The following is a 19,433-nucleotide window of genomic DNA, read 5'->3' on the forward strand; positions in this document are numbered from 1 at the left end:
CTGCAGCATATGGAAGTTCCCAGGCTAGGAGCTGCATCAGAACTGTAGCTGCTGGCCTGCACCACAGCCACAGCCGTGCAGAATCAGAGCCTCATCTGGAACCTACACCACAGCTCATGGCAATGCTGGATCGGTAACCCACTGAGTGAGGCTAGGGATTGAACCCACATCCTCATGGTTACTAGTCAGATTCTGAGCCACAGCGGAACTCCCATATTAGACTTAGATGATGAGATTTGACACTCCTGAGCTGATGAGTTTTAGGTAAGGTTTTTTTTTTGGGGGGGGGGGTTATTTGTTTTTGTTTGGCTGCATCAGCAGCATGCAAAAATCCCCAGGCCAGGGATCAAACCTTCACCATAGTAGTGACCCAAGTCACACCAGTGACAATGCCAGATCCGTAACTGCCAAGCAACCAGGAAACTCCTAGGTGAGATTTGAGACTTTGAGTTGGTGCTGTAATGGGTTGAGACATTTGGAGATGTCAGAATAGGATGAATGCATTTTGGTTTGGGATGGACATGACTCACTGGGTGCCAAAGGGTTGTCTCTGGTAGGCAGAATAATGGCTTCCCAAAGATGTCTCCATCCTAATCTCCAGGACCTCTGAATATATTTTATTATAAGGCAAAGGGGACATCAGGTGGTAAATACAGTTTAAGTGGCTAATTATCTTATTTTAAGATAGGAGATTATCCTGGACTATCTGGGTGGGCCCAATATAATCACATGGAAGGAAGAGGTGGGAAAATGAGTGTTAGAGTGAATGAAAGAGAGGACCAGCCATTGCTGGCTTTTAGAAAGGAAAAGGGGCTGCAAGCCATGGAATTTGGGCAGCTTCTAGAAGTTGGAAAAGCAAAGAGACAGATTCTCCTCTAGAGCCTCCAAAAAGAAATGCAACCTTGCCAACAAGCTTATTTTTAGTCCAGAGAGATGCATTTTGGGCTTCAGGCTTGCAGAATAATAAATTGTGTTGTGGAAACTGGTGACAGCAGCCATAAGAAACTAATACAGCTGTACTTCTATATTCACTATATTCTTAGGTTTTCACTGCATAATGTAATTTCTGGTGTCCAAGGTTTCCCTTTTTTTCTTTTTTCTTTTTTGTCTTTCAGGACCATACCCACACCATATGTTTAAGTTCCCAGGCTAGGGGTCGAATCAGAGCTATAGCTGCCAGCCTACATCACAGCCACAGCCGAGCTGCGTGTTTGACCTATACCTCAGCTCATGGCAACACCGGGTCCTTAACCCACTGAGTGAGGCCAGGGATTGAACCCGCATCCTCAGGGATAATAGTTAGGTGTTACCACTGAGCCATGACAGGAACTTCCAAGAAGGTTAACTTTATTAGAGAAGTCTTTCCCACTCTCCCAAGGTAAAATTGTGATATATGAGTTAGGCTGGTGATAGAATTTCCATTTTTTAAAAAAATTGCTTTCAGGGGTTCTTCTTTCCTATGGGTTCTTCCATATCTACTAAACATGGTTTCCACATTCAGTGCCTCTAGGGGTGTCTTTCCATGCTTCTCTGACAAGTCATAAGGTACAATTATCATTGAAAAACCATCACATTCTTTCCCAAGGTTTTGGCCCTGTGGGAACTCTTTGCTATCAAGTACATTATCACCTCTAGGAAAAGGCTTCCCCAAGAGCTGCATTTCTGGTCTAATATGATTTCACTGATATTTACTAACTTCTCATGGCCATGTCCTCCACAATCACTACATCCATAGCATTTCTGTCCTAAGTGGGCTCTGACACATAATGAAGGTGGGGAGGACTCTGGCTAAAGACTTTTCCCCATCTCTGGTATCAGAGGATTTTTTTTCCTACACAATGTCTGTAACATATAAGACATAATTACTGGAGGGGTTGTCACATCCACTGCATTTGCAAGGCTTATTCCCTGTGTAAGTTCCCGATTATCTAATGAAGCTTGGCTTTTCAGAAAAGGCTGGTCCACAGTCATTACGTTTCTGCCGCCGAGGAGCTCGCTGGTGTTTAATAAGGGCTGGGTTTCTGAAGATGTTTCCACAGGCACTGTGTTCACAGGGTTCTGCTCTGGTATGAATTCATTCAGGCATAATGAGCTATGACTCCCTGAGGAAGGTTTCTCCAGCTTCAGTGAATCTACAGCTTTCTCCGTCGTGTGAGTTTTCTTATGTTTAATAAGGACTGACATGTGGGCAAAGGCTTTGCCGCATTCACTGCAGGCATATGGTCTCTCGCCAGTGTGAGTCCGCTGATGCTGGATGAGCTTGGACTTGCTTCTGAAGGCTTTTTCACAATCGCTGCATTCATATGGCTTCTCTCCTGTATGAATTCTCTGATGTTTGGTCAGGTCTGACTTAAAAAAGAAGGTCCTTCCACATTCGCTGCATTCGTAAGGCTTCTCTCCTGTGTGCAGTCTTTGGTGTGCAATGAGATAAGCCTTCTGGGAAAAGGCTTTCCCACACACGCTGCATCCATAGAGCTTCTCTCCAGTGTGAGATTGCTGATGCCTATTGAGCCGGCACTTCCGGCTGAAGGCTTTTCCACATTCGCTGCATCTATAAGGTTTCTCTCCTGTATGTGTCCTCTGATGGACCATGAGCTGTGACTTTCTGGAAAAGGCTTTCCCACATTCATTGCATTCATGGGGTTTCTCTCCTGTATGAGTTCTCTGGTGTTCCGTGAGCTGAATCTTCCTCATGAATGTTTTTCCGCATTCACTGCATCCATGGGGTTTCTCTCCTCTTTCAGTTCTCTGATGTCGAATGAGCTGTGCCTTCATGGAGAAGGTTTTCCCACACTCACTGCATTCATGTGGTTTCTTTCCTGGGTAAGTTTTCTGATGGTCATTGAGCTGTGATTTAGTGCTACTGGGTTTAACACAACCATGGTATTTAATTCCCATAAGAGTGTTATCATGGTGGAGACAGAGAGATGATTTCCCACATCTACCAAACTCATCAGAATCCTTTACTGTATGTCTTCTATTCTCAATAACAAAACCTAAAGGTGATTTCAAACTTTTATAATGTGAGCCAAACTTACTGGGTCTTTGTGTTAAAGGAACAAGGCTTTTGCATAAATCGAAATTATTTCCAAGTGCATAGCTTTGCTGACAGCTTTCCAAAGTTTTAATCCTGTTTTGCTTTTCTGAGTGCCATTGCATAGGGTCAAGCTCCCATATTTCGTCTAGGAAAAAGAACAATGAAAACATCCATGATCATTTTAGGGGGAAAAAGAGGGGTACAAAATGGGATCTTATAAGATCCAGTTCTAAGAGAAATGTACCCTATGGAAATACAGCCTATGCTCTGTGAGAAAAATGAACATTATAAAATGGCAAAAGGAAAAACAGCTACTTTAGAATCAATGATGAATAGTCTCCAATGAATGTGGACATCTTCTTTCCAAATAGGACCTTGCAAAATGGGGACAGAAGTAGGAATAGAACCACACTGTGATTGGAATACAACAAAAGAAGATGAAAGAGATGTATCCATTCATCCAACAAACACTGAATGGTTGGTGTTTGGGAATATATTAGAATAGTAGAATTAGTATGTCACTACAGTGTGATTAATATATCCTGTCTCTCTGTATTCTAGGAACAGGAGGGGAAGAGAGCAAGAATCAAGAGGTAAGCAAAGAAGTAAGAAAATTACAGGACATGAAAAATGGTATGGAGGAAGTGATGGAGTAGCAGTAAGTCAATCTTAAAGTAGTCATCCACAAGGGAAAACAGAGGATAAGAATGAGCAATGTTATGCAAATAACTAGATGGAGACTATTGCAAGAAGAGGGAACAGCAAATGCAAAACCCAGAAAACTGATCAAGAAACATAAGGGAGGTTGGCATAACTGAACTCTCCTGAGTTTGAGTGAAATAGAAACAGCTAAGTTTGGAAAGGTAGGTAGAATCAAGAGCATAAAGATCTTTTAGACTTTCTTAAAGACTGGATTTTCTGCTAAGAACAATGGCAGTAAGCAACCAAAAATTTGGGGGGCAGAAATACAACATGTTTGAATTGATATTTTCAAATGGTCACATGACTCATACAGAGAATGAATTGGAGAAATAAACTGTTGAGGCAATGGAAGAGTTTAGGCAAGAGATAACAATAACTTCAGCATGAATGACTGACTACCATGGAGACGGAAAAATGTACAAACACAAAGTACGTAGTATGGAAGAGGAAAAGGCAGGTATAGAAGAGAGAAGATAAGCCCTACCATCAGAAAGAATGCTGAAGGCATAAAAGGGAAGAATCAAGGATAGTTCTTCAATATGCGGCTTAAGCATGTATGTAGGAGCTCATGCCATTTAATAAGATGTGGAAGAATAAGGACGTGGGTTCAGCATTTGTGGTGAATCAAGTGCTCCATTTTGAGGTATACAACGGGTGTGAAATGATAAATACATATTCAAGAGAGAATAGGAGGTATCCAGTTATGTCTGTGAGTATGGAGAAAGTCCTAGACTTAAGGTAACAATTTTAAGTCATGAGTATATAAATGATTGAGTAGAGAAAGAGGAGGGCCCAGGACAAAGGGATTCTAAGTTTTAGAGTTTGGGGACAGGGATATGCAGAGAACATGAAAAGCCCATCCAAAGACATCACACCATATCTACACTGATCAAACAAGGGAGCAACATGGATTTTAGTAACAAAGGGTTAGAACTGGGAAATCAGAATGTAGGATTCATAGCATCTGATTCCAAGATTACCAAGTAAAAATTCAATAATCACCCACTAAATTTTTCTCCTCTCATTCCAACTACACACCAAAATTAAGCTCTCCTAAAACACCAATCACCTATTTAATACTGTAGTTAATACTCTCCTTTCTATGTAGGTGTGATAAAACCTCACATGATCCAGTATATCCAAGAGAATTTTTAAAATTCATCCCTGGGCCATCTACCCATATGCCATGTACTGATTGGGAGAAATATCCCCTTCTTTGGTCATAGTGTAACTGTACTGAGAGCTGCCCCATCAGGCTTTCGGCAGTGATGGAAATGTTCTACACTGGGTTTTCCAACGTGGTGGCCACTAACCATGTACGTCTGCTGAGCACTTGAACATGGCTAGAAGGACTGCAGAAATAAATTTGTAATTTTCCTTAATGTTAATTACATTTAAATTTAAGTAGCCCCCATGTGGCCAGTGGCCAACACACAGGTATAGCCCATATCCTATAACTGCCATTATAATGTATTTAATAAACTCATCTCCAAATGTTCTACTTTCCACTAATGCCAGAGTTTTCCTTAAACTCTGTTCCTACATCATCTCTGGCACCCATCTGAGAAGAGATTCTGAAAAATCATTCCCTATCCAGGACTAAAACATTCATCTGCCTTATCTTCCATTTATTCTAGAACTCCAAGGTATATTTTCCTATCATTATAATGTTACCACACAGCTATCAAGCAAAACTCTCCAGAACTAGCCAAGAAAGACAAGACAAAACCAAATCCACACTTTCTGAGCCAACGGTTAACGTAAGATCCAATGTAATCAGCCATTTTCTTAGACAGTTTCCTACAGGCCGATCTATTAACAGTCTCCCACTTTGCTTTCCTCATTTCCATCTTCAGAATCTTCTTTTTATATTATTGTTGACCAACAAGGCCTTCTATCATTTTTATTTAAAACTCAGCTCTCTTGGAATTCCCTTGGTGGCTCAGTGGGTTAAGGATCTAGTGTTGTCACTGCAGCGGCTTGGGTTACTGGTGTGGCACAGGTTTGATCCCTGGCCTGGGAACTTCCACATGCTGATAGCACAGCCAAAAACAAAACAAAACAAAACAAACAAACAAAAACACCCCAGCTCTCTTTCTTGCAGAAATTACTTTATTATGCTCTCAAAAAAAAAAAAAATTTAAAAACCCTACAACTTTATCCTCTCTGTAACACTTTATCAAAGCTCAGTTTTCTCTGATTTTGTAAAGGTCTTTGTCTCTACCTCATAACCAAATGTTAAAAATTTCAGAATATTATGCACCTATGTCAACCCTTCCCAACAGAGACTTGTACCCTTGGAAGGTGTTTCCATATTACATTACATCTGAATCTCACTTGGGGCATATGAGAGTGGTGGTCCTTCAACTGCAGGGGTCAAAGCAGCATAGCCTGGCAAGCCTTTCAAAAACTTCATGGGCCCGAGGTCACTCCCCACACGTGGCAAATCAGAAGCTGAATCTCAAGAGACAAAGCCTAGAGTTGGAAAAGGCTCCCACATAGTTTACACATGTCCCTGATGAAAAAACAAAATTGAAACCCTAATGAGGAGTTCCCGTTATGGCTCAGTGGTTAACAAACCTGATTAGCATTCATGAGGATGTGGGTTTGATCCCTGGCCTCACTCAGTGGGTTAAGAATCTGGGGTTGCTGTGAGATGTGGTGTAGGTTGAAGACATGGCTCGGATCTGGTGTTGCTGTGGCTGTGGTGTATACAGGCTGGTGGCTACAGCTCTGATTGGACCCCTGGCCTGGGAACCTCCATATGCTGCAAGTGCCGCCCTAAAAAGCCAAAAAAAAAAAAAAAAAAAAAAGAATAAGATTCAGATCCTTTTCTCTTTATGGAGAAAGCCTCATACCAACCAGGAAAACAATAAAATATATGGTCATGACTGAGTTAATGCATGTAGATACAAAAGAGATAGGAAGTCAGGAAACAGGGAGTTCTGAGTGTGCCCTGGAATTTCTTGGACAGGAAGGGAAAGTGTAAAAAAGTGAAAGAAGACAGTATCTGAATGTAAAAAAATGCAACGCAATCAAATGCCCAGATGCCCTCAGGTTGTTAGACACCATCTGTTGCATTCAGTAAAACAGATCACTTCCTCCTTGGAATGATTCTGTCACTTATTTCTGGGACATCTTCTGACCCTTTTCCTACCATAACCCTGATACTTCTTTTTATATTTGGCAGGGTTCTTATCTTCTCAACCTCAAAAAATAAATGTGCAGAGTTCCCTTGTGGTGCAGTAGGTTAAGAACCTGGCGTTGTCACTGCAGTGGCTCGGGATCGCTGCTGCGGCTTGGGATCAGTCCCTGGCCCAGGAACTTTCACATGCCACAGGTGTGGTGAGAGAAAAACAAAAACAGAATCTGAAAGGTGGGGACACAGAGGGTGACTCAGTATATGGGGTGCCCTGCGAGACGAGGTGTGTGTGGTTTTCAGATGAACGAAGGTGAGCTGGGCTGCCAGGGAGGGCTACTGGCCTTTCAAAGGGGGCAGGGACATTCCAGAGGTAAGGAGAGCGTGAAGTGCAAAGCGCACTGTGTATCTAGTGAGGGCATCTCACAGCAGGTAAGGTGGAGAACAGGAAGTGAGACCCCTGCAGAAGGAGACATGGGGAAGGCGTGACTGAACACGCGGGAGGAATGGAACCGGGTTAAGACATCAAGGTCCTGGATGAGACCAACTGCAATCAGAGCCAGAAAATTCAAAAAAGAAAGACATCTAATGGCAGGCAAAGAAGAACAGCCCTAATGAAGAGCACCAAGAAAGGTGTTCGGTTGCTGGTCACCAACTGGTATAAGGAAAGTTCTCGAGACAACGTTTCAAAAGTGTCAACCTTTCACTGACCAGCTGGAATTTTTAGGTCATTTCTCCCCATTTTCTTGGTTTTCACTCACTCACCTGGGCAGGTGGGACTCTGGGCTGCTCCCTCCCTTCTCCAAGGGGGTTCTCCTTGCTCCAACCGGAAGAGTGCATCTGGTTTGGGAGCTTCGTAACCTGCAAATGGAAAATGACGGAATGCTTAGCACCAAGTATTGGAGCCTGAGGAATCTACCAAAACTAGAGAAAGCTTTATTTCAGGGACCACATCACGTATACTTTGGTAAAGTGAGGACCTTCAACTCGGCAGGGGAGCACGTACGCGCTAAGACGACCTGTGATGCTGTGGGCCAAACCGGGAAGTGCTCCAGGAACCCTACAGAGGCCACCAAATGAGAAAGGGGAGGCAGCTGACTGTGATGCTGTTTGCCGGGCTGTGCCCCACAGGCCTGCAAGCCCTGTACTTGCCCAGCCTCAAGACTGAGGAAAGAGCCTGCAGGCAGCAACCGAGACATCAGTGGCTTGACAACTGCTTCTCCATGTCTGAAGCAGAGCCCTAGAGGGACAGCCCACCATGTGCACAGACGGCAGGCAGGACATGGAGGCAGCCTTTGCTCCCAGAGGGGTCCGGGGAGGGTACCAGTTATGGGGGAAAATGGACATGAGGTTGGAACCCAGCAGAGAGGCACCCCCCTCCTTGCCCCTTTGAGAAGCTCTCACAGTGGAGATGTCCTGTGTCACCAGGGTATCACCAGCTGGGCCTAGGGCAAGCCTGTGGCAAGGTCAGTCACGTGAGTAGGTGCAGGTGAGGCAGGCACTGGCCGAGCAGAGGGTGTACAGAGAACAAGAGAACAGCCATCTCGAGGGGCCTGACCGTACACCATCCTTACCTACTGACACTAGGCTGTGGCAGATCTCCAACGTGACCTCCCTATACAGGTCCTTCTGAAATGGATCCAGTAGCCGCCACTCCTCCAGGGTGAAACCCACAGCCACGTCCTCGAAGGACAAAGGTCTCTGTAATAACAAATTCCAGTGCCATGCTCAGTGGAATACATGATGTGGGAAGGGGGGCAGGAGGTAAATTACACGGCTGGGACTGGTTCACATCCTGTGGCCCACGTATCTTAGTCCACTGGGGGGCTGGAACGAAATACCACGGGCCAGGGAGCTTATATCAACAAATATATTTCTCGCAGTTGTGGAGGCTGGGAAGTCTGAGATCGGGGTGCCAGCAGGGCCGTATTCTGGCGAGGGCCTGCTTTCTGGTTCAAAGAGCACACCGTCTCACGGTGCTCTCACAGAGAAGGGCGGGGGATCTCGGTGCAGCTGCTTTTAGAAGAACACGAATTCCATTCGTAAAGCCCTCACCCTTATAACCTACACCCCTCCCAGAGCCCCACCTCCTAATACCATCGTCTCTGGGGTTAGGATTTCAACATACGAATTTTGGGGGCACACAAACATTCAAACTGCAGCCCTGTGGAATTCTACCAGTTAGTCCTTCCCAGCCTAAAAAAAAAAAAGTACCAAAATAATATTTGCATAGATATAAAAAACATTGTATAGTAAGAATGTCTTTGTTTATAAGAGTGAAAAATCTATCAGTAATTGAACTTTTTTTTGGCTGCACCCACGGCATGCAGAAGTTCCCTGGCCAGGGATCAGACTCATGCCACAGCAGTAACTTGAGCCATGGCAGCAACAATGCCAGATCCTTAACTGCTAAGCCACTAGGGAACTCCTGAAAATCTATCAATAATTTAAATGTCCAAAAGAGAGGAAAGGAGGGTGTGCCACACCTCCGAGCTATGAAAAGCTATACAGACATTAAAATCCATGAGGCAGATATCAGTGATCTTCAAGGCATTCTCTCAAATGAAAAAAATCAAGCTCCCAAATAGCATATATATGGTATGACCCTAGGCATGTGAAAAATCAACTATACAATGCATAGGAGTTCCCGTCGTAGCCCAGCGGAAACGAATCCCATCACGAACCATGAGGTTGTGGGTTCGATCCCTGGCCTCACTCAGTGGGTTAAGGATCTGGTGTTGCCGTGAGCTGTGGTGTAGGCCGGCAGCTGTAGCTCCGAATAAACCCCTAGCCTGGGAACCTCTGTGTGCTGCAAGTGCAGCCCTTAAAAAAAAAAAAAAAGAAGAATGCATATCTATACATAGAGGAGTGTATATATAAAATATATACGTAAGTTATATAAATATAAATATAGATACATTTTACCACATGTCACTTGTAGAAGGAGACCCAAACCATTAACATTTGTTACCCTTTGAGTTGGGGGTTGGGCAGGAAAAAGGTAACGGGATTGTTTCTTTTGGTACAAATACTTCTGTTTGCCTGACTCTCTTGCATGCAGATGTAGCTGTGTATCATTTGAGTTCCCAGAGTTTCTGCTCTGGCACAACGGGTTAAGAATCCAACTGCATTGGGTCAGGTTGCTGTGGAGGTGTGGGTTTGATCCCTGGCGCACTGCAGTGGGTTAAAGGATCCAGTGTTGCTGCAGCTTTAGCTAGGTTGCAGCTACAGCTCAGATTCAATCCCTGGCCCAGGAACTTCCATACGCCATGGGTGTGGCTATAAAAACAAACAAACAAAAATCACACAAGGACCAAACCAAGAATGATTGGCTCATTTTTTTTTTTTTCTTTTTGTCTTTTGTTGTTGTTGTTGTTGTTGCTATTTCTTGGGCCGCTCCCGAGGCATATGGAGGTTCCGAGGCTAGGGGTTGAATCGGAGCTGTAGCCACAGGCCTACGCCAGAGCCACAGCAACGCGGGATCCGAGCCGCGTCTGCAACCTACACCACAGCTCACGGCAACGCCGGATCGTTAACCCACTGAGCAAGGGCAGGGACCGAACCCGCAACCTCATGGTTCCTAGTCGGATTCGTTAACCACTGTGCCACGACGGGAACTCCTTTTTTGTTTTATTTACTTATTTCATCTTTTTAGGGCTGTACCTGCGGCATATGGAAGTTCCCAGGGTGGGGGTTCAATCAGAGCTACCGCTGCTGGCCTACACCACAGCCACAGCCACGCCAGATCCAAGCCTCGCTTGTGACCTACACCACAGCTCATGGCAATGCCGGATCAAACCCCTGTCCTCAGGATACTAGTCAGGCTCATTACTGCTGAGCCACAACAGGAACTCCTGTTTTTTCAAAGCTTCCACAAATCCACTGGGAAACAAAGGATAAAAGAGATTAAAAAAACCTCACCTGGCCCTTGATCATCTCCAGTTCTAAGGGCAGGCTTGTACCTCTAGGGCAGGCTCTGTCTTCTGTCTCTCTGGGCCTGACTTAGAACCATGAGATTGCGGGTTTGATCTCTGGCCTCGCTCAGTGGGTTAAGGATCTGGCATTGCTGTGAAAAAAAAAAAAAAGAAAAGAAAAAGAGGAGTTCCCATCATGGCTCAGTGGTTAACGAATCCAACTAGGAACGATGTGGTTGCGAGTTTGATCCCTGTCCTTGCTCAGTGGGTTAAAAGATCCAGCGTTGCCATGAGCTGTGGTGTTGGTCGCAGATGCAGCTCAGGTGCCGTGTTGCTGTGGCCCTGGCATAGGCTGGTGGCTACAGCTCCAATTAGATCCCTAGCCTGGGAACCTCCATATGCCACAAGTGTGGCCCTAGAAAAAAAGACAAAAGACCAAAAAAAAAAAAAACAAAAGAGAGAGAAAGAAAGAAAATTTTAAAGAGAGAGAAATTATAAATGAAAATAAAATTAAAAAGCCTTTGAGGAAGTTCCCATTGTGGCTCAGTGGGTTAAGAACCCCACTAGAATCTGTGAGGATGGAGGTTTGATCCCTGGCCTCTGGGGGTTAAGGATCCAGCGTTGCAATGAGCTGTGGTGTAAATCTTGGATGGGGCTCAGATCTTGTGTGGCTGTGGCTGTGGTGTAGGCCAGCATCTGCAGCTCTGATTTGACCCTTAGCCTGGGAACTTCCATATGCCACAAGTGCAGCCCTAACAACAACAACAACACAAAGCCTTTGAGGGGAGAAAGGGAGGGATAAACTAGGAGTTTGGGATTAAAATATACACACTATCTTATTTAAAATAGATTACCAGCAAGGACCTATTGTATAGCACAGGGAACTATACTTGTATCTTGTAATAACCTATAATGGGAGAGAATAAAAAAAAATAATATGGGAGTTCCCATCATGGCTCAGTGGAAACGAATCCGACTAGGATCCATGAGGACCCAGGTTCGATCCCTGGCCTTGCTCAGTGGGTTAAGGATCCAGTGTTGCTGTGAGCTGTGGTGTAGATTGCTCAGATCTGGCGTGGCTGTGGTGTAGAATGGCGGCTACAGCTCTGATTCAGCACCTAGCCTGGGAATCTCCATATGCCTTGGCTGCAACCCTAAAAAACAAAACAAAATTTTTTTTGCTCTTGGCATTTCGTAAAATTAGACTAAACAAAGAAAGAGGGAGTGGGATCATGGAGGGGGGACACCATTTCAGTCACAACAAAAATGTAAACTACTTACAAATAAACATAAAAGACACAACGAAAATACACAAATACATTACAGCTGATTTAAGAACAAAAAGAAACAAAACACAGAAAACAAAACAAAACTTGAGTTAGAGGAAATCCATCACACGTTCCTGAAAGTGTAGTACTTAAACATATATATGTTAGTTCTACACAAATTAAAACAACCACTGGTTGGAACATAAGTGTAACAGTTTTTTTAAAAAGAAAAGAAGAAAACTTCCGAAGAGTTTCTAATGTCAAAATGATTATGACAGGATGTTGGATTAAAAATGTAAAAAGTTATGCCAATACCGACACACCTGATTCCAATACTGAAAATGAAATACACTAAATTTTAAAGAGAACTGTTTTCTGGAGGAGTATAGGATGTCATTATTTGGGTCAGGCTGTGTTTTCAGTTGGAATATGCAGTAAACACCGACGCAAGAGGACCAGAAACCCCATCTCTAAAATTAGACCCGCGGTAAGCTCCCCCAAAGCTGGCTCGGATGGGGACACGACGCCCAGTTCCCCCAACCGAAAACATTCCAAAGCCTACTCGGCAAGGGGACCTCCCAAGTTCTGGTCGCAACACAGAACCGCGTGAGCTCCCCTCCACGGGGAACTCTCAGCACGGAGCCCCCGACTGATCCACTAACACAGAACACCCCAGAGAGGATTACCGCTCGCTTCCCCACAACACGGACCCCCTGCTTGGTCCGGAACAACAAAAAACAGCCCCAACGCGCTCTCCCCGGCTCGGAAACACGCCCAGAACCTGACACTGACCTGATGGACGATCTCCGTCTCCACTGCCGGTGGCAAAGCATCGGACCACTGTTTGAAAACTTTACCCCACAATCGGTAGTCCAGCGACCAACCCCGGCAGCTAACAAGACCCCCAAAAGCTGCAAGAATGGAGGCCAACTTGGACCACCAACCGGGGTTCCGGAGACCCGGAGTCTGCCTCCTGGCGGCCCCTCTGTGACGTAATATTTCCGCGCCCCCCTCGGGCCTCTTTTCCGCCAGCCGCCGCCGCCGTTTTCCCCGGTATGGACGAACAGCGGGCGAGGTCTTTTATGCCTTTCGCGGGAAGGTCAACAAACGGTGAGAAGCTATCGAAAACGACCTGTTTTACCACATTTCCAGGCCACTTGACCCACGGGGACCTGACTTTGCAACATTCGTCGGGGGCGCTGCAAAAAGCTTAGCTTCTCGGAAACTCAGGCCTGCCTGTGTCTCTCAAGGATGGACAGAGGTGGTTGTGGACTTACAGACCCTTTGATGTAAGGGATAGAGAGAAGCTAAGTGAGCGCACCCATCTCTGAGCATTTCAACCGCGAGGGAATCCGAGCAAAGTAACAATAAGATACAACTAATATCCTAGGAATGCTGGTAAGAGGGGCGCGAAACTGGCCCTCTGTCCACCAGTGTCGAAACTCGGAGACAGTTTTGGGTGAAGAAGAAAAAAAATAGCTTTTTATTACTTTGCCAGGCAAAGGAGGTCCCAGCAGGCTAATACCTTGGAGACTGTGCCCTCCCCTGGAGAAGAATTGCAGGGAGTTTTTATAGTCTAAAAGGAGAAAAAAAGGTTTCAGACAAGATCAGGGCTGGGTAATAAAGAAAAAGCATCAGGGTTGGGGCAAACATGCATTCTTTTTTGTTTTGGGGACTCGTAGTTATCGAAGCTGGTGTCAGGAGATCTCAGCGTGATCCTGGTGGTGGTCTTCTGAGTCATCACATCTTGACTTCCTAGAATAACAAGACCTGCGAAAAGGGCATGTTGATCAGAGATTAGAGCAAACTAGGGAAGGTCTTGAAAAACATCAGGTGTTTATAATCTCTAACTCACACGTGCTTGTGTTCAGGGTTCCTAATCAAGTGAGGGAGAAGCCCAAGGAAAGGGCTCCAAGCTATTGGATTTTACGCTGTCCATTTGCAGAAGGAGCATAAGGAATATAATCTTTTAGGTGTATGAGATGCCTATATCATTGTGTGTGTCCCTTGAGAGGGAATCAGGACACTGCCCCAAGGCTGCATTATTATTGCTTGACTATTCCTCCCTGGTCTCTGCACCCCCATCCTTCCCTGATCATGTCTGAACCTGCCTCCCCCCTCCACCTTAGAACTCAGGGAAGGCCATTTCCTAAAAATAAGAATTGCCAGACACAGAAAGGCTTTTGTGCCTGGGATCCCTTCAGGGACCTGCTCAGTTTGAGGGGGCATTGAAGAAGCTGCGTTTGAGGCCATTGTAGGCTGTAGAGAACCTCTGAGGAAGGCATTGTTCTGAGAGTAAAACAGAGGGATTATACAGCTCTTGTTATGATGTGTGGCAGAAAATGGGGAACATGGTTGATTAAGGGCCAGTAAAAGGGGCAGAGCCAGTGGAGAGGCATGGTTCACCCTTCTACCATGGGAGGAGCCAAAAGCGGGGCTCGCTTTTCCTGCCACAAAGATGAGAAATACTTTGATTCAAAAGCTCTAGGACTTCCCTGGTGGCCTTGTGGTTAAAGATCCGGCATTGTCATTGCTGCAGCTCCAGTCACTGCTGTGGTGTGGGTTCACTATCTGGCCCAGGAACTTACACATGCCATGGACGCAGCCAAGGGGGAAAAAAAACTCTGAGAAAGGGAGGTGGTTCTATTTAATGTTGTGTCCCAGTTGATAAAACCTTATTTCCAGTAATTATGCAACCTGACTCAGCCTTCAAACTAAAGGGGTTAATCATTCATTTGTTGACCCAGCAGATGTTTTTAAAATGCCTACTATGTGGCAAATACAGAACCGGGTGCTGGAAATACAAAAATTACCCTTAGTTCCTGTCATGGCTCAGCGGTAACAAACCTAACTGGCATTCTATGAGGACTTGGGTTTGATCCCTGGCCTCGATTAATGGGTTAAGGAGCCCACGTTGCTGTGTCTGTGGTGTTGGCTGTCACCTGTAGCTCCAATTACACCCCTAGCTTGGGACTTTCCATATGCCGTGGTGTGGCCCTAAAAATACAAAAACAAACAAAAAAACACCCAAGCCCTTTTTTATGGAGGTATACATTCTACTGTTATCAATCAGGGTTCTTGGATTTTTTAATCAATAGAAATTGATAAGAGGCCAGGAGAGAAATTCAGGCAAGGCTTTATTGGGTCTTGGGCTGCAGTGCAAGGGATTGAAAACAAGTAACAGGTTCCCTTGCTCGCTCTCTGAAGTGGGGTGAGTTGGTCCCTGACATGGGGTGAGGGTAGGAGTTGGTCCAGGAGTCAGCTGGAGGGTGGCTTGGGTGGTCTGCCCATCCTCTTGGTAGTGCTGTGTGTCGGGCTCATGTGCTTTTGCTCCTGATACCGCAGAAATGGCAGGTGAGTTTCAAGTCTTTTTCTATCTTGTTGTTCATAACTTGCCCCAACCACACGTGCATGCAGTTATTTTTAATCCCTTATAGTTTCCTTGTATTTTGTTGCTAGAGGAGATGTTTGTCCAGATGCAAGCGCTGCAGCAAAGAGTCCTAGATCCCAGGTCCCAGCCTGTCTCTCTGCTGGTGCGCAGAGTGTAAAAGCAAGCATTGCTGCTTTGATATCTTCATGACAGCAAGAGTGTTATGATTCCAACCTACAGTGTGACCCATGATGCCTGGAGGACAGAGCAGTGACCCCAAGATGATAGTCTCAAGCCCTAAGATCTAAAGGAATTTGTTTCTCTAGGTTTTGGATTTGTTTAGGACCTGTCGCCCTTTTTTTCTTTATATTTGTCTCTTAGAATGGGAATGTCTATCCCACCCCGTCCCACTTTTGTATTTTAGCTGGTTTCACGGAGCCAAAGCTGGAGAGGAGTTTGCCTGAGGATGAATTGTGCCGCAGCTCTTACCCATATCTGACTCGGATGACAATCTTGAGGCTGTTGGGATGGAATGTGTGCATTTTGCATGCAAGAAGGATGTAAATCGGGAGGATGGAGCCAGTGGTGGATTATCATGGACCGATTATTATTATCACCTCCGAGTCACATGTTGAAGCCCTAGAACCCAGTGTGGCTCTATTTAGAGATAGGGGCTCCTAAGGCAAGTAATTAAGGTTACATGAGGTTGTAGAGTTGGGGCTCTGATCCATTAAGTTTAGTGTCCTTATAAGAAGAGAAACAAGAAGGAAGTATCTCAGGAAAAAAAAAAAAAAAAAGGAGTTCCCATCATGGCTCAGCAGTAACCAACCCTACTGGTATCCAGGAAGATGCAGGTTCAGTCCCTGGCCTTGATCTGGCATTGTGGTGAGCTGTGGTGTAGGTTGCAGACACGGCTCAGATCCCACATTGCTGTGTCTGTGGTGTAGGCTGGCAGCTACAGCTCTGATTCCACCCCTAGGCTCGGGAACCTCCATATGCCGCAGGCTTGGCCCTAAAAAGACCAAAAAACAACAACAAGATGCCCCCCCAAAAAAAAAACAATATCTCACCAGCAGTTGTATCTTCTGGAAACTTGATCTTCAAATTCTAGCCTCAAGAACTATGAGAGAATTCTGTTGTTTAAATAGCAACTCTGGGGTATTTTGTTATGGCTACCAGAGCAGTCTACTACAGTGGTGAATTACATTTTTATAAAATTAAACAAATTTTAACTGACTTTGCATTCTTTGGATAAACCCAGTGTAGTCATGAAGAATTTAGCTTTTTAATATATTGCTTTTGTGTTTGGTAGGAAGCTGGGAAACATTCGTGGGATTGTGGTAGAAGGAATATGATTTTGGTTGAAGCAAATTCAGTGTGGGCTTACTATGAGTTGGTTCTGCTTTTCATGTGTGAGCTCAGTTAGAGTGGCTCTAACAGTTTGGTTGGTTGACTGAAACCTGACTCAGAGGTGGGCTACACTAAAGTTTAAATGATTTTTTTTCCCATTATAGTTGGTTTACAGTGTTCTGTCAATTTTCTCCTCTACTGTCGGGAGCCATAAGGCTGCTCCAGTAAAGAAAGCAAAGCCACAGTCGGCACCTGCATGAGGCTTGTCTGGTTAGCAGAGCTACAGACAAGCTGAAGAAAGAAGAAGGATTGCGGATGCGTGAGGCTTGTCTGGTTAGCAGAGCTACAGACAAGCTGAAGAAAGAAGAAGGATTGCAGAGCAATCCCTTGAAAGACATCGGCTCCAGGAAAATAAAAATGATATCCCCTAAAAAATATGTTAATCTATTTTTCTGTGTTTATCCTTCCTTTTCTATCTCTATTCACAGCTTTCTTACTGCTAAAGATTTGCCCTGGGTACGTAAAACACTTGAACCAAAACAGAATGAAGTTATTTAAACAATGTAATGGAAAAAGCCTTTGTTTTGGAGTAACAATTTATGGCACCTATTTTGTGAGAGTATACAGGGGAAACTTATGATTTCAGTCCCTTTACTTAAAAAGAAGTTTGGGGCTGGGAAAAATGTTGTTTGGCCTATAAATTGCTATAATAGATATATTTTTTATCAAATAACAGTGTCACCTGTAACTTTCATCCCTTGTGGGGGCATTTGTTAATTTTGGGGTATAATACTCCTTTCTATTGAAATTGGTGGTTTGGAACTTACGTAAATCAGCACAATAGGTTAAATGCTTAGCTTGCTGGCGCCAAATAAATCGTGGTTTTAAGAATGTCATGAGCCCAAGGCTTTCATGCGTTTTGTTAACTACATACACCTTTAGTTAAAGAATGTTAGGTATCATAGTTTATTACTTATTAAAGCTTTGTTCTTAATATAGAATAGAATAGCTACTGTTGTTGACCTTTTAAGAAAAATACAGTGTGAAACTTTAAGTTTGTAATCTTGAAGGAAAATCTAAAGTTGAAAGGAACATGTTTTAACTAACCTTTTTTTGTATCTCGGGTGGAGGGAACAAAAGGGCTTTAAATCAAATGTTAATGTCAAATCTTACACGAAACCTGATTGTGATAGGGTATAAAAACTGATGCTTTTCATTTAATAAATTGGGTCATCTGCAGCATGCAGCTGAGGAGTTGGCTCCAATTCTTTCCGCGCCATTTGTAGCCCATCCTCTCCTTCGGCACTCCCTGGCTGCTGGGGCTGGACCTCGGTACTGTACAGCAAAGTGACCCAGTCACACATACACATATACATTCTTTTTCCTGAATTATCCTCCATCATGCTTCATCACAAGTGACTAGATATAGTTCCTGGTGCTATACAGCAGGATCTCATTGCCCATCCATTCCAAAGGCAATAGTGTGCATCTATTAACCCCAGATTCCCAGTCCATTCCACTCTCTCCCCACCTCCCCTTGGCAACCACAAGTCTGTTCTCCAAATCCATGAGTTTCTTTTCTTACATTAAAGTTTAAATGCCAGGTATTCCTTGTTCCATATATTGTAAAATATTCAAAAGGACATGGAGTTAGGAATGCTAATGTGGGTTTATCATGTAAAACCAACTTACCTATCCCCTAAATATATATCCCAGGAGCGTCCAGCAGACAGTCTCTTCAGTGAAGCTGATCTGGCCACAGAAAATGGAAGGATAATATAAGATTCTTTTATTATTATTTTTTTGTATTTTTGCCATTTCTTGGGCCGCTTCCGTGGCATATGGAGGTTCCCAGGCTAGGGGTCGAATCGGAGCTGTAGCCACCGGCCTATGCCAGAGCCATAGCAACGCAGGATCCAAGCTGCGTCTGCAACCTGCACCACAGCTCACAGCAATGCTGGATCCTTAATCCACTGAGCAAGGCCAGGGATTGAACCTGCAACCTCATGGTTCCTAGTCGGATTCATTAACCACTGAGCCACAACGGGAACTCCAGGATAATATAAGATTCTGTTGCTATACACAAAGAAGTATATAATAATACCTGGACTTATAAGTTAATGATAAATGCTGTAAACTCTAAAGGAACCAGTTAAATAATAGAATTATGGGAGTTCCCATCATGGCTCAGTGGTAACGAACCCGACTAGTATCCATGAGGACACAGGTTTGATCCCTGGCCCCACTCAGTGGGTTAAGGATCTGGCATTGCCAGGAGCTGTGGTGTAGATCACAGACATGGCTTAGAGCCGGCATGACTGTGACTGTGGCACAGGCCAGCATCTGCAGCTCAGATTCACCCCCTAGGCTGGGAACTTATATATGCCACAGGTGTGGCCCTAAAAAGACCAAAAAAAAAAAAAAAAAAAAAAAAAGACAAAAAAACAAAAAAGAAAGGAAGAAAGAATTATGGCTAATAAGGCAACAAAGGTGATAAAGATAAAACATAATCAGTTACTCCAAAAGATAGGAAAAAAGGAGGAAAGGGGGAGCACATAACAGTTGGGATGAATAGTAAATTGCCTCTTTTCAGTCTGAACCTAACCATGTTCTCACATTAAATATAAGTGATATAAACACTCCGATAAAAAGA

The 19,433-nt window shown here is 44.3% G+C and overlaps 2 protein-coding genes across 14 annotated transcripts in view; one reads left to right on the forward strand and one right to left on the reverse strand.

Annotated features, from left to right (window-relative positions):
- Positions 1–18,026, forward strand: part of LOC100625598 (uncharacterized) — a 35,675-nt gene extending 17,649 nt beyond the window's left edge. The window contains exons 3-6 of one of the 13 annotated variants that reach the window (XR_014806606.1): positions 2,745–2,823; positions 3,409–3,514; positions 3,599–3,630; positions 6,930–9,807. Coding sequence is in view for 1 of the 13 variants with exons in the window: in XM_013995279.3 (XP_013850733.2) it covers positions 3,599–3,630; positions 6,930–6,959 (62 nt within the window). In the remaining 12 variants the exon portion in view is untranslated. Of the gene's footprint in view, positions 1–2,704; positions 2,824–3,408; positions 3,515–3,598; positions 3,631–6,929; positions 9,808–13,087; positions 15,415–15,854; positions 16,113–16,944 lie in introns of those variants that run through there. The other 12 variants (XR_014806604.1, XR_014806603.1, XR_014806595.1 and 9 more) reach the window with 12 other exon arrangements.
- ZNF577 (zinc finger protein 577) lies at positions 1,674–13,034 on the reverse strand. Its single transcript, XM_013995217.3, is given in 6 exon segments — positions 1,674–1,873; positions 1,876–3,182; positions 7,644–7,739; positions 8,453–8,579; positions 10,800–10,944; positions 12,853–13,034. Coding segments are annotated over 5 exon segments (1,587 nt in total). The 5' UTR covers positions 10,815–10,944; positions 12,853–13,034; the 3' UTR covers positions 1,674–1,831.
- Positions 18,027–19,433: the final 1,407 nt, after the last annotated feature.

Source organism: Sus scrofa, chromosome 6 (genome assembly GCF_054392235.1).
Source record: "Sus scrofa isolate SSC_HxYL_T2T_F1_AM1 chromosome 6, Sscrofa_HxYL_maternal_Yorkshire_Landrace_v2.0, whole genome shotgun sequence".
NCBI lineage: Eukaryota > Metazoa > Chordata > Mammalia > Artiodactyla > Suidae > Sus > Sus scrofa.